Raw genomic sequence first — 16,180 nt, 5'->3', positions numbered from 1 at the left:
CTCTGAAGAATGAGCTGCCTCATGCTAGCCAGCTGGACACCAACATACATGCACTTAGCTATGTTTTCATCAATTGCAGGGTTGCAGCCACTGATTTCTGGTAGTTGTCACTTGAAAGGAAAAAAAATCTAAATCACAAAATTTGCTGCTGGCACAACGCTGCCTCTCGCCTTCAAGCATTGCCTGAGTGAACGGCATCAAGTACCTCCACACAACTAGCTAGCTGGCTAGCACTCGTCATGGAAATGGGGATGCCAAAACGTAAATTTGGACCCGTCTCTGGCCTGAGAAATGACAACCTATACATCAAAATATAGCAATGAAGCGCTACTTTGTAACCTTCTGTGTCTTTTCAGTGTCTGAAAACATTTTTCGCAATGAGCACATATAAACAAACCAGATTTTGCAGGTTGAGGTTTCTTAGCACGGCAATTGCTTTACACCCTACTATGACACTTCACGCAACAGTATATGGTCAGTACACATTTTTGGCACTTTATTGAGCTGGCAAGCTTATATTTACTTAGCACTCACCATAGTTCACAGTAGGTCACTCTCCTCTCCGACTGGTGTAGTTACATTGGGTGTCCAGTCTTGCTGTAGCGCGCCACGGCAAGATAGGCGTATAGCCATGTAAAGAGTGCCAGCTCCCCCAAGACATAATAATGAAATTGAACAATAAAATTTTTTAAAAAAGTCTAATTCTATAAAGAACAGCTTTTTGTGCGTTTTCACCACATTTTATATCGGTCCTTTTCAGTGGATTAACCTAAACACTGATTAAGTATATCCTAAAAGGATAATATCAGCAGATAATAAATCGGTTGGGCTCCATTTTATTTGATAAGATTATATTTTGTACAATATTAAAAAAAAACATACATACAAAACAACAGATGCATACAAACATACATCCACAACATCACCCCTGCCCAGACCCACCTGCTCACATCTCCAGTCTCAGCATCATTCTCAGCCACATGGTCTCAAACTGCACTATTTTGTTTCTCTCCGTTGCCCACGCATGTTCAACATTTAGACAATAAGGAAACTTTTAGATCAAGCACCAGACAACTTTCTAACTCCGCCCATGACTTTATAACATTCCCAGAAGGCAAGGATTACAGGGTCATTGTTAATTTTACATTTAAGACATGACTCTGCCGTTGTGCTGTAGAATTAGTCTCGAGTAATCAATTATATAAATGAGTTTATACTGGATTAAGCATACATTTATTTATTTAGTTATGGTCGGGCTCTATTTTGAATGACAAGCAATTTTACAAATTCTTGTACTTGCAGACATCAACAGAAAGCTCAAAGACACCTTGGTCATATGATACTCTGAACCTACAGGCTCTATAAAAATGGTAAACACATGGGGGAAGTGAAGTTCAAAAGACAAAAGGTGCTGACAGCTTGCTTTTAAAATAGTGGTGCTCTACTGACAGTGTTACTTTAGTCAAAAATGGACTTTGCCCATACAATTTCATAATCCTTCATCTTGTGACATCATACTGGTCCTTTGTCTGGCAATTACATGGAATTTGACCAACCCAGACTGAGATCATTGGGGGTAGGGGAGTGAACCCAGGATGTAGTAGTGGGGGTGGGGCAGTACTTAAAGGGGGAGCTCCTACATTTCGGGGAGATTGCTGTCGGTTGTGGAGGTTTGGGATTAGCCCCAACCTAGAGGAGATGGTAGGGGGGATTAAGGGCAGAGAAGGGGGAGGGGGTTTGAGGGGTGGCACAGTAGCATTCAAGTTTTTTTTAATCCCCAGCAGCAATTACTGTTTTTTGGGGGGTAGGCTTTGGTGGGTTTTTGGGAAGAAGGGGATGGGGTTGTAGTAGTGGTTTGTATAGAGGACGGGGTTGACTGGTGATATTAACCAGGTGAAATTGTGTAACTTTTCTTACGTTCATTGCACGCAGAGTCAGGGTATATGCAACAGTTTGGGCCGCCTGGCTCTTTGCGAACTACTTTGCCAGAATTTTACGTAATTATGACATAATATTGAAGGTTGTGCAATGTAACAAGAATATATAATTTGACCTAAGGCTCGTATTTCTGTGTGTTTATTATAGTTAAGTCTATGATTTGATATTTAATAGAGCAGTCTGACTGAGGGGTGGTAGGCAGCAGCAGGCTCGTAATAGTCAAAGGTATATGGTTTAGAGAGAAATAGTTGCCGTGTTATAATTCCTGTAATAACTTGCGGCTGAACTTGAAAGGGGTTCGTTATTTTACCATCCATGTCCTCCGTAGAGAATGTCTTGATCTACTTCAAATTAGGTCTGTGTTTCGTGCTTAAACCGCCTCTGTGTTTTGATACCCGTGTAGATCTCACTAGGAAAAGGTAACGTTTGTCAAAATATTTTCATAAATCCATTCTACAAAAAAATGTATCTTCGCTTATATTTAGCCAATATTGATCAGTTACCTTGTCCTATGGATATCCACACAGTTATAAAATTGGCAAGGTGGTGTAAGCCGACACGAAACACAGACCTTATTTTAAGTGAATCTAAAAATATCCTATGGAATAAATGAATGAAGGAACTGCTTTTCAGATTTTGCTAGAAGGTGTCATGGGAATTATGACTCACACTTTGGTAGTCATTCTTACCATGTCCATTATTAAAATAGGATTTCCTGCATATAGAAATGACAGTTTTTGTTTTCAACATTCATCACAGGTAACTTAAACTATTTTTATTCAAACAGTTGAGAGTATTTGTCTCTTAAGCAGATTCTTCAGTATCATTGTCACTTCAGAGCTGTGTGTGTGTTTTTTTACAGATGGCATAGAAAAGCAGAGCACCAGTGAGGGACTATTACATGGAATTGGCACCAGGGAAAGCAAGGTGTCTTATTTGTGATAAAGATGTAAGCATGGGGTCAGCAACGGCTAAATAAAAAAATACCACCACTGTGGAATCACCTTAAGAACACCCATCCAAAAGCCCATATGTATTATATTAAGTTAAAATAAGTGTTCATTCAGTATCGTTGCAATTGTCATTATTACAAAAATGTGTGTATATATATATATATATATATATATATATATATATATATATATATATATATATATATATATATATATATATATATATATATATATATATATATATATATATATATATATATATATATATATATATATATATATATATATTACACACACACACACACACTTTAAAAATCGGCCGATTAATCGGTATCCACTTTTTTTATGTTCTTGGGGACCTTCAATGCTGCAGAAATATTTTGGTACCCTTCCCCAGATCTGTGCCACAACACAATCCTGTCTCGGAGCTCTATGGACAATTCCTTCGACCTCATTGCTTGGTTTTTGCTCTGACATGCACTGTCAACTGTGGGACCTTATATAGACAGGTGTGTGCTTTTTGAAATCATGTCCAATCAATTGAATTTACCACAGGTGGACTCCAATCAAGTTTTAGAAACATCAAGGATGATCAATGGAAAGAGGATGCACCTGAGCTCAATTTCTCATAGGGTCTAAATACTTATGTAAATAAGGAATCTATTTTTATTTTTAATACATTTGCAAAAAAATCTAAAAACCTGTTTTCGCTTTGTCATTATGGGGTATTGTGTGTAGATTGAGGAAATTGTTGTTTTTAATCAATTTCAGAATAAGGCCGTAAGTAACGTAACAAAATGTGGAAAAAGTCAAGGGGTCTGAATACTTTCCGAAGGCACTGTATTTATTTTTGGGGGCATAAGCAAAGGCTTTAATTTCTGTTCAAACAGATGGAAAGTAAAAAAATATATCTACCGGAAACAAAAGCCTTAAAAGATATTAGAAATAAATCAAAAAACACAATAATGTAGAAGTAAAAACCCCTGGCCACTACACTGAACAAAAATATAAAAATGCAAGTGTTGGTTCCATGGCTTATGAACTGAAATAAAATATCTTATTATCTCTCTCAAATTTTGTTTACATACCTGTTAGTGAGCATCCACCTGACAGGTGTGGCATATCAAGAAGCTGATTAAACAGCATGACCATTACACAGGTGCACCTTGTGCTGGAGACAATAAAAGGCCACTATGTGCAGTTTTGTCACACAACAAAATAGTTAAAAAGGTAGTCCTTGTGCATAGAGGAGCCGCAGTTGCTCCCGGGTCTGCGGACCCACATCCTCAGTGAGAAAAACATTTGTGCCTCCCCCCCATGTTTTAGAGTTAATTTTGTGTAATTCTACACATTTTGCCATGGGGTGGAGAGAAACGTTTTCCCCCCCTGGCCAGGAATTCGACAATGATAACAAGTTTAGATAGTTTGGGAGATAGTTAGTTTAGCAGCCAGCTCTCAACATTTTTGACATGGGCTAATTGAGAAAAACTGCTGATGCATGACCCCATTTTAAAAAATTGCACCTTGTGTATTCTACTATTCTAAACTTGCAACAATAAGTTGAGACCCCAAAAAGCTGAATAAGCTTAATGTTGATAGAAGCCTAATTGAAAGTGTAACCAGAACCCTGAAAATATAAGGCTTCAAAAACATGAATAGCTAAAGTAGTGAGAAATGAAAGGGGATTATGACTTGCTGTAGGTAGTGTAGTTAAGTGCTGATACTCTAGACGAGGAGGGAGGAAAGAGCACCAGGCCAGGCGCAGCACCTGATGAAGACACCCAGACGCCACCACGCAGAAAACACACTCTACTCACCCTATCCTCCCCCTCCGACTATCCCACTCAAATCGATACAAAGGAAGTGTGTGTGTGCACGCACGCTTGTGCACATGCTCCTGTTATTGTATCTGTGCTCTCAGTCTTTGATTCTAGTTGGCTTTCTAAACATAGGTTCAGTGATCTCAGATAAGCAGGCAGTGTGTTCCTCGCGTGGTACTTAGTCCGTGGGGAGGCATGTTAACATTCATGTAATGGAATGGCCATTTGCCATGTTCGGTCAGTGTTTGGTTGAAGAATGATTGGGAAGCAAGAGGGAAAACTGCAAGCCTGAGAAACACCAGCATCAGAAAACATGATAATTTGATCGGTGAGAAGAACATGTAGGTTATGCTGGAACAAAATATGTTTCCATGTCAACATACTTTGATCAATGAAGGCCAGAGCGAGGTCTGTTCAAAAGAGTTCCCATTTATTTTAAACAGACAGTAAAACCAGATACATAATAGGCAGGCAGCCCAAACTTGTGAGTACTTGATTTGATTTTTCCCCCTGGTTATAGTGCCCATGGGAGACTGGCCTCAGATACTCAGAGCCTTGACACAGGAGTCCTTGGAGACAGGATGCAGCGTGTCAATTTGAGACGGAGAAAAAAAACATTGAAAATCAATGAGCAACTACAGAAGAGTAGATAATGCAGTTGATAGAAATTAGATAATAGGGGAAAACAGACCTCTTTAATTTACTAAATTACTCATTTGGTAAAAGATATGCATTTGTAAAATGCTTTCAGCATTAGCCCCTCTCAATGTAATTACATGCCTGTTTTGTAGATCCCATGAACTGCGCTTAATCTTACTACAGTTCAGCTCCTCCCATCTCACCCTCAGTCTAAAATACTTCTCCCTTTCCACGTATCACAAAACCAGGGAACGAGAGCTGGTCACTCTCCCTGTAACCTCTTCTTTAAGCATCTCAATCATACCGTTTCACAAACAATTCCCTGTTTGTCTTTAAGCTTGTTTACTCTGATGCTCTTTATCAACAAGGATGTACATGCCGAGTTGTAAAGGCCAGGGATTTTTCATATTTTCAAAAGAGCCCTGAAGTGAAGGAACCTTCTCACCTCCCAACCTTGATACAAGGTACAGCTGTGGTTTAGAGTTTCCTCTGGGCTTGAGTGGTTAAGCAAAGTCATTTGGGGTCTTTTATTCGGTGTGGTATAGATACAGTGGGGCAAAAAAGTTGTCAGCCACCAATTGTGCAAGTTCTCCCACTTAAAAAGATGAGAGGCCTGTAATTTTCATGATAGGTACACTTCAACTATGACAGACAAAAATCCAGAAAATCACATTATTATATTCTGAATTTATTTGCAAATTATGGTGTAAAATAAGTATTTGGTCACCTACAAGCAAGATTTGTCTCTCACAGACCTGTAACTTCTTCTTTAAGAGGCTGTCCTCCACTCGTTACCTGTATTAATGGCACGTTTGAACTTGTTATCAGTATAAAAGACACCTGTCCACAACCTCAAACAGTCACACTCCAAACTCCACTATGGCCAAGACCAAAGAGCTGTCAAAGGACACCAGAAACAAAATGGTAGACCTGCACCCGGCTGGGAAGACTGAATCTGCAATAGGTAAGCAGCTTGGTTTGAAGAAATCAATTGTGGGAGCAATTATTAGGAAATGGAAGACATACAAGACCACTGATAATCTCCCTCGATCTGGGGCTCCACGCAAGATCTCACCCGGTGGGGTCAAAATTATCCCAAAAACAGTGAGCAAAAATCCCAGAACCACACTGCGTGACCTAGTGAATGACCTGCAGAGAGCTGGGACCAAAGTAACAAAGCCTACCATCAGTAACACACTATGCCGCCAGGGACTCAAATCCTGCAGTGCCAGACGTGTCCCCCTGCTTAAGCCAGTACATGTCCAGGCCCGTCTGAAGTTTGCTAGAGAGCATTTGGATGATCCAGAAGAAGATTGGGAGAATGTCATGTGGTCAGATGAAACCAAAATATAACTTTTTGGTAAAAACTAAACTCGTCGTGTTTGGAGGACAAAGAATGCTGAGTTGCATCCAAAGAACACCATACCTACTGTGAAGCATCATGCTTTGGGGCTGTTTTTCTGCAAAGGGACCAGGACGACTGATCCGTGTAAAGGAAAGAATGAATGGGGTCATGTATCGTGAGATTTTGAGTGAAAACCTCCTTGCATCAGCAAGGGCATTGAAGATGAAACGTGGCTGGGTCTTTCAGCATGACAATGATCCCAAACACTCCGCCCGGGCAACGAAGGAGTGGCTTCGTAAGAAGCATTTCAAGGTCCTGGAGTGGCCTAGCCAGTTTCCAGATCTCAACCCCATAGAAAATCTTTGGAGGGAGTTGAAAGTCCGTGTTGACCAGCAACAGCCCCAAAACATCACTGCTCTAGAGGAGATCTGCATGGAGGAATGGGCCAAAATACCAGCAACAGTGTGTGAAAACCTTGTGAAGACTTACAGAAAATGTTTGACCTCTGTCATTGCCAACAAAGGGTATATAACAAAGTATTGAGATAAACTTTTGTTATTGACCAAATACTTATTTTCCACCATAGTTTGCAAATAAATTCATTAAAAATCCTACAATGTGATTTTCTGGATTTTTACAAATAATTTTGTCTGTTGTCATAGTTGAAGTGTACCTATGATGAACATTACAGGCCTCTCATCTTTTAACGAGTCCGAAGAGAAGGATATCCGGCTTTCACTCTAACAGTTCCAGATCCACACATTTTGTGTGAAGAAAAGACGCAGGAAAAGGGGCCGCAGATCGGGCAGCCTTCTGAGAATCTGTAGGCGAGCGAGTAAACTCCCATTGCCATTAGTTCTTCTTGCTAACGTGCAAAATTGATGACCTACGATTAAGCTTATCCTATCAACAGGACATCAAAAACAAACATATTATTTTTCACTGAGACGTGGCTGAACGATGATAAGGACAATATAGAACTGGCAGGATTTTCCATGCTCCGGCGGAACCGAGACGCTACCTCTGGTAAGAAGAGGGGTGGGGGTGTGTGTCTATTTGTCAATAACAGCTGGTGCGCGATGTCTAATATTAAAGAAGTATCAAGGTATTGCTCACCTGAGGTAGAGTACCTTATGATAAGCTGTAGACCATCTACCAAGAGAGTTCTCATCTCTATTATTCGTAGCCGTCTATTTACCAACACAGAACTAAGCTGGCACTAAGACCGCTCTCAACGAACTCTTTAAGGCCATAAGCAAACAAGAAAATGCTCACCCAGAAGCAGTGCTCCTAGTGGCCAGGGACTTTAATGCAGGCAAACTTAAAATCAGTTTTACCAGCATGTCACATGTGCAACCAGAGAAAAAAAAATATCCACTCAGTGGATTTACTCCACACAGAGCTCTCCATTTGGCAAATCTGACCATAATTCTATCCTCCTGATTCCTGCTTACAAGCAAAAAACTAAAGCAGGAAGTACCAGTGACTCACTCAATACGGAAGTGGTCAGATGCTACACTAGAGGACTGTTTTGCTAGCACAGAATCCACATCGAGCTAAAGGCTGGAGCTGCTGCTGTCAAGGAGCGGAACCCTTATCCAGATGCTTATAAGAAATCCCGCTATGCCCTCAGGCGAACCATCAAACAAGCAAAGCGTCAATACAGGATTAAGACTGAATCCTACTACACAGACGAGCGTCAGAGCCGGATGTGGCAGGGCCTGAAAACTACTACGGATTACAAAAGGGAAATCCAGACGCGAGCTGCCCATTGACGCGAGCCTACCAGACAAGCTAAATGCCTTTTATGCTCGCTTCGAGGCAAGCAACACTGAAACATGCACGAGAGCACCAGCTGTTCTGGATGACTGAGTGATAATGCTCTCGGTAGCCGATGTGAACAAAAGCTTTAAACAGGTCAACATTCACAAAGCCGCTGGGCCAGATTGATTACCAGGATGTGTACTCAAAGCATGCGCAAACCTACTGGCAAGTGTCTTCACTTGACATTTTCAACCTCTCCCTGACCTAGTCTGTATACCTACATGTTTCAAACGGACCACAATAGTCCCTGTGCCCAAGGAAGTGAAGGTAACCTGCCTAAATGATTACGCCCCGTGGCACTCACGTCGGTAGCCATGAAGTGCTTTGAAAGGCTGGTCATGGCTCACATCAACAGCATCCTCCCGGACACCCTAGACCCACTCCAATTCGCATACCGCCCCAACAGATCCACAGATGACGCAATCTCAATCGCACTCCACTGCCCTTTCTCACCTGGACAAAAGAAACACCTATGTGAGAATGCTGTTCATTGACTACAGCTCAGCGTTCAACACCATAGTGCCCACGAAGCACTAAGCTAAGGACTCTGGGACAAAACACCTCCCTCTGCAACTGGATCCTGGACTTCCTGATGGGCCGCCGCCAGGTGGTAAGAGTAGGCACGCTGATCCCTAACACTGAGGTCCCTCAAGGGTGTATACTTAGTCCCCTCCTGTAGTCCCGGTTCACCCACGACTGTGTGGCCAAGCACGACTTTAACACCCTCATTAAGTTCAGACGACACAACAGTGGTAGGCCTGATCACTGACAAAACGGCCTATAGGGAGGTGGTCAGAGAACTGGCAGTGTGGTTCCAGGACAACAACCTCTCCCTCAATGTGAGTCAGAGAAAGGAGACGATCGTGGACTACAGGAAAACGTAGGCTGAACAGGCCCCCATTAACATTGGCATGGCTGTATTGGAGTGGGTCGAGAGTTTCAAGTTCTTTGGTGTCCACATCACCAAACTACCATGGTCCAAACATACCAAGACTGTCATGAAGAGGGCACGACAAAACCTTTTCCCCCTCAGGAGACTGAAAAGATTTGGCATGGTGGTAGGCGTAGGCAACAACCCATCTGCCACGCTGATCCTGAACACTGAGGCCCCTCAGGGGTGCATGATTAGTGGCCAAGCACGATTCCAACACCATCATTAAGTTTGCTGACAACAGAACAGTGGTAGGCCTGATCACCAACAACGATGAGACAGTCTATAGGGAGGTAGTCAGAGACCTGGCAGTGTGGTGCCAGGACAACAACCTCTATCAACGTGACAAGACAAAGAAGCGGATTGTGGACTATAGGAAAAGGAAGGCCGAACAGGCCCCCATTAACATCGACAGGGCTGTAGTGGAGCGGGTTCCTTGGTGTCCACATCAACAAAATATCATGGTCCAAACACACCAAGAAAATTGTGAAGAGGGCACGACAACACATTTTCCCCCCCAGGAGACTGAAAAGATTTGGCATGGGTCCTCAGATCCTCAAAAAGAGGATAGTGCGTACGGCCAGTACATCACTGGGGCCAAGCTTCTTGACATCCAGGACCATATACTAGGCGGTGTCAGAGGAATTACTCAAAATAATTATCAACGACTCCAGTCACCAAAGTCATGGACTGCACGGCAAGCGGTACCAGAGCACCAAGTCTAGGACCAAAAGGCTCTAACAGCTTCTACTCCCAAGTCATAAGACTGATGAACAACTAATCAAATGGCCACCGGATTATTTACATTGAATCTCCCCCTTTTGTTTTTTTACACTGCTGCTACTCGCTTTATTATCTATGCATAGTCATTTTACCTCAATTAACCTGTACCCCTGCACATTGACTAGGCACCGATACCCCCTGTATATAGCCTCATTATAGCTATGTACATTTCTTGTGTTACCTTGTGATTGATTTGATTTTTTAAAAACTTTATTTGATACTGTATACTTGTTGTTGGTTTGGGATTGAAATGGGATGTGCGGGGGTTCACGAGTGGCTTTTTACTATTTCTTTGGAATCCTCATGTCTTACTTACTAACCAGGTTGTGACAAAACAATCTGTAGAGTTAAATGCAATGGAAACCAATTAAACTTGAATTGTTTTTATTTGCGGGAACTTATGTGCTCTACGTCATCAAGTTGATAGAAACATATCTTTCCGATTTTAAAAAAAATATTTGCATGAAAATCTGTCACTAATACATTTTTATATTTTTGGGGGGTCCAAATCAGAGGTTTTGTACTGTATTTATTGAATATTATATGAATCATATTTTTTTAAATGGCCAATGAGGGGAGCAATCAATTAGCTTAATTTCTCAGAGATTAAATTATATTTCAACAAAATAATGCTGCAGGAATACTAATTTCTGCTTCTAACTAGAGAAAGTATTTCTGAACAATCTAAGATGGTGCGTTTCAAAATCCTATTTTTTGTGCTTTTTGAGGTGGAACAACCCTTGGGCCATAGTGATGTTAAAAACAGGTGTTTGGTGTGTTACTGAAGTCAAGCACAGTACAGGTATTGTTTGGTGACAGGGCTGTGTGAAGGGAGTGGGGGAGGGGGAAAGAGGAAGGGTAGAGAGAAGGAGAAAAGAGGCAAACTGAACATTGTCTTGTACATTGTTATGTGATGTTTATGATGTCACTGGGTTATGATGTTGTGGTATTTCAATTGTCTGTCATAATTAAAACTACCAAATGTAGTGTTGTGCCATTCAGGTCACTTTATGTCATAATCATGTTAATTACCAGATTTTCATGTCACAGTTATGCAAACTATTTATTGTTCAAGTTTTTTCAGTATAATGTCATAATGAGTTAAGTTCAAACTCAACACACACCCTTTTCATCAACGCAAATCTTCCTAAACTCAACATATAGAAGGCGGATGTGGGTACGGCAGACCCGCGAGCAGCTGCGGCCCCTCATGAGTTCAGATTTTTTGTGGCCCCCACCGGCTTCAAAGTTGCCTAAAGTCACAAAACTGGAGAACAGCAATCAAATAGGCCTACAGAAACAGGACTTAAAGGTTGAAACAGGCTCAAACTTTCACAATGAGTCAGTTGCAAAGAAAAGCTGTGATTTTTTTATTCAGGCTTTTAACACCATTCAGTCTGGCAGATTAGATAACAAGCTGGAAAATCACCATTATCCAACTTTTGGGGCTTTAAAAAAAATATCAAAACATGGATACAACAGGGCCCCTTGCTGTGCCCAGATTAAATGTAAAAGGACTGTATACATGCAATCTGTGTTTGATAAGACAACGCTGAAGACAAGCACCCAACCACAGTAGAGCCAAACCATATCATCCATGTTATTCAAACATGAGTGCACAATTAGGGGGTTTATCAGGAGGGACAGACTGTTTATAGACCTTGAAAAGCACTAAAGGCCAGGGAGAGGAGGAACTGAGGCTGAGGGGGGGGTGTTCTGTTTGCTCATTGTTGAACAGTTCGTTGAGTGAGTGAAAAAGGCAGCTTCTTGCTGCATTACAGTTGTATCAGTCCTCCATTGATCTGCTCCATCAGATGAGGTTCATGTTCACTGGGGCTGCATGTTCATGCAGAGGGTGGGGGTGTAGCAGCAGTGGACCTGCCCCTGGGTAGCCTACAAGATGGAGGTCGCCTCTTTCTGCCTAACTTCATCCCTGCCCTCATTTCTGACACAAAAGCACCCAGACTTCAACTGAACGAGGTGCATGAACCCACTCTCTCACGTTCTGCTGCTGGCCCTGACAACCTCTAAGGTTCGACTGTCAGATTCACATAACATCGCTCTCCATCTCTGACACACACACTGCAAAATATATTGTATCCAATAATGATAGCTACAGTGTAAGCCATAGTGTACTCAGGCTGATGGGTAGAACACCACACAATGGCTCATTTTGCAATGTACAGCAGCTCTTGAAAGCTAAATAGGTCAGCCTCAGTCCCTCATTGTGTTGTAGTTTCAGCAAAAGCTTATTGAGAGCTTCACTTTAAAAAACACTCGTTATCGTGTGAGCACACTATCAGAAACTGTTAAAAAGCAGATAAGCAAATATGTTCTCACTGAAAATGATGAAAAAACAAACTCACATTTAGGAATAAGGATATCATACCTGTATGAATCTGAGCATGAAGCTGATAATATGATATGTAATATTATGTGGTCTTTTATTATAAATAAAACCAATATTTCCATATTAGCTTTTGAGAATACAGCAAATGCCTTCATTTAACTTTGATCAGATCAGACTCAAACTGCTGCTATTTGATTATTGTGTTGGGTGTCAAGGAATGGTGGAAGATCCTTGGTAGATAGCTAACCTTGACGGTTCTTACCAAATCCAAAAAATGTGCTCTCTGAGATGTTAACTTACTAACGTGATCGTAGCTGACAATTAGCTACTAGCTGGCCAGAGACCTAGCTGGCGTTGTGATATTCTCAAGTAGATAGCTAGTTATGATGCATCTTTAAACAACGCAGTGAAGAGGGGTATGTAGCTGCTTCTCTTAATTTATTTATGCTCTATTTAAACAATGAACTACCAGTAAAAAATAAATAAAAATAAAAATCAGGTCCAATTTGCGAACTCGGCTTGCTTGATACCAAATAACGTTACGTGCGCCATGTTGTTGTGCCAAGCAATGTCAGCCCCAGTCGCACAAACCAAGTAAATAAATACACACAGGCGTAAAAAAAAAACATTATACTCACCATCATAACTTCTGAATAAGCCCAGGACGAGAAGCGTTAACAATATTTGTTTCTTAGCCATGATCGTTATATTCCCATTGCATTGCATTAATATGTTGGGTGGTGTGGTATTGACAGCAGTGCGAGACACAACCAACGATTTAAATATACATCATTGGACACACAGCTCCAGCCAGCCAGCAGACAGACGCCTTAAAGGGGTGTGGAGAATTTAAAGGAGAGGAATGGCTAACTAGCTGTTATTTTGAAGTAGGGCGATAAAATAAACTAGATAAGATTAGAAAGCACAATGTGACGTCTGGTCAAGGCTTAAAATATAAACTTTAAATTCAAATAATGTAATATGATAATGTGATTTTATACCCAGGTGGTTTAAATATTGAATAGGCCTTTAACATCGTATGTACCACCCACATAGAACATGATCTCTATAATATTTTTAAAATGTAACTTGGCAAGTCACCTAAGAACAAATTCTTATTTACAAAACTGCCTTGTTCAGGGGTAGAATTTTTACCTTGTCAGCTCAGGGATTAAATCAGGCAACCTTTCAGTTACTGGACCAGTGCTCTAACCACTAGTAAACCACCCCAGTAAAGCTGCCCCAATAAGAATACCCATACCACTGCCCCACTTTATCAGACTATGCTACTGAACTTCTGAAAAATAAACAGTGTGTATGCATTGAAATTGACACCATATATCTAAAAAGGAGGACACAGAAATCAACTCCATCTTTTTGAGAGAGCCGTGTCCCTCCCTCCTAGACACCGAAATGTGCCTTTAGGCTGGACACAGTACAGTAATCCCTCCATTGTCATTGTATTGTGTTACATTGTAGAGGCATCAGAGTTACCTAATACTGTCTTTCCGCTCAGCTCCACCTTGGATTGATTTATTTGTCCACAGTAGAAGAGGGTGTGGTCCTGCTCATGTATGTCACATATAGAGGGAGCTAGTTTGATCCAGTTTATTGTCTCTCTCTCTCTCTTTCTCTTGCTCTCTCTCTCTCTCTCTCACACACACACACACACACACACACACACACACACACACACACACACACACACACACACACACACACACACACACACACACACACACACACACACACACACACACACACACATATATTCAAGAATAGTTTTGCACATCATAGTAAGTATCCAGTATTATTTAATGCAGTCATAAGGAACAGCCCACAGGGCACAGATGTTAATTCAACATCTATTCCATGTTGATTCAACACAATTTAATTGAAATGACGTTAAAACAACATTGATTCAAATAGTGTGTACCAGTGGGAGTGTAGTGTTCAAAGCAATGCAACTCTGTCTTGCTACAGTACATGTATACTTCCAACATTTCTCCTGGAACCGATAATACGAGATGTGTGCATACAACACGAGTTGATTTAATTACTCATGATTACCATCTAGATACCGAATCCAGTGAAGCACTCATGATCTCTCTCTCTCTCTTTTAAAAAAATATATAAATAGAATCTCTTTTTTCCTCTGTAACTCTCCATTTGTCCAGCATTCAAATAACTAAAAGAGCAGACATTTACCCGAAATAAACTTTGTAATATCTTTGGTTACATAAATTAAAGTCATGAATATTATACGAACTATAGCCTAATTCCATTGGTAAGTATTTGCATAAAGGTTGAACTCCTTTGAATTAGCTCCAGACCATAATCTAGTGTCCTCTACCTTTATAGGGGGATTGGTCTGTACATTATGGCAACGCCTAATCCCCCTAAATCTAAAAAAAATACTCTGCCCTTGGACCCCAGTCAACCCCCACCACGCCCTAGGTTGCCAGACTGACCAGACAGGCGGAGGCTTTGAAGGGGTATTATCTCTCTGAAGTTCACTGACTCCCACACATACAGATATTTACAACCATACTCCGACAGGCCTACACATAGCTTACACAGAGAGAAGTGTAGAGAGGAAACACTGTCTTCAACCATATACTGACATACTGTAAGACACATTATCTGATGGATAGGAGTGTGGGACACAAATGCATTATTTCTGGGGGGTCAAAATGTGGATTAAGGTGAAGTATAATCCAAAGAACCAATGTCTTTTTTTTGCATTAGTATTATTTTGTTGTATAATTTTTGTAAGTGTGACCAATAAGTCATGTCAAATACATGTCCATTTTGATTAGCTTAGCTAGAGCTCATTAGTTTTGCGTATTACACTCTGATCTTAAAAGTAGGATTTTTAAATCGATGCCGTCTTGTAGTTGCATTCACTTATTGTACATTGATCATTTTACCTTGATTGTAATATTTCCAGTCAGACTGCGTCGACAGTCTTGAGTAAAGCCGTGAGGAATGAAAAAAGAGAAACAAGGTCGCCCTCTGGTGGCAGATTTGAGGTAAAGTGTAGCCCAAGTGAAGTCTGTCAAATTATTTTTACACCTGAAAATAGCAGGTGCCAACTTTGCACTATTCCATGCTTGTATCTAGCTCATACATCATGCAAATGTTTTTTTTTTAATGTATTTTTTATTTTTTTACCTAGGATGGCATGGACCATTATATCTTTGACTTCATGTCAGAGGATTACTATTTTAAAATTAGACTCAGCGATATGACGTAGATTGAGAAAGTAAACAGCATAGTGGGTCAATTTCCGCATCAACTAAGAGCGTTGAAGACTTGATTTACACAAGCCAGTCCTGACTCCTAAATCTTAAAATAGCCTCAGCCCTCCATTTTAGGACCACGGTAAACAGCACAGAATCAAATTACATCATAAACATGCATCTTTCACAATGGTTTATTTACAAAATAAAGTCACCAACACACACATATATATATATATACATACATTTATATCCAGTGCCTTGCGAAAGTATTCGGCCCCCTTGAACTTTGCGACCTTTTGCCACATTTCAGACTTCAAACATAAAGATATAAAACTGTATATTTTTGTGAAGA

At 40.8% G+C, this 16,180-nt stretch overlaps 1 protein-coding gene across 2 annotated transcripts in view; it reads right to left on the bottom strand.

Annotated features, from left to right (window-relative positions):
• The window catches only part of LOC110528117 (activin receptor type-1B), a 29,501-nt gene extending 16,076 nt beyond the window's left edge, over positions 1-13,425 (bottom strand). Inside the window, exon 1 of one of the 2 annotated variants that reach the window (XM_021609938.3) lies at positions 13,222-13,425. In XM_021609938.3, coding sequence (XP_021465613.3) covers positions 13,222-13,309 — 88 coding nt within the window. In that variant the 5' untranslated portion in view covers positions 13,310-13,425. Of the gene's footprint in view, positions 1-534; positions 1,045-13,221 lie in introns of those variants that run through there. The other variant, XM_090241343.1, reaches the window with a different exon arrangement.
• Positions 13,426-16,180: the final 2,755 nt, after the last annotated feature.

The sequence above is a fragment of the Oncorhynchus mykiss genome, chromosome 7, assembly GCF_057628025.1.
Source record: "Oncorhynchus mykiss isolate SJ-2025 chromosome 7, ASM5762802v1, whole genome shotgun sequence".
Classification (NCBI taxonomy): Eukaryota; Metazoa; Chordata; class Actinopteri; order Salmoniformes; family Salmonidae; genus Oncorhynchus; species Oncorhynchus mykiss.
The sequence above is the reverse complement of the archived record's forward strand: the minus strand, read 5'-3'. Positions and strand labels throughout refer to the sequence as shown.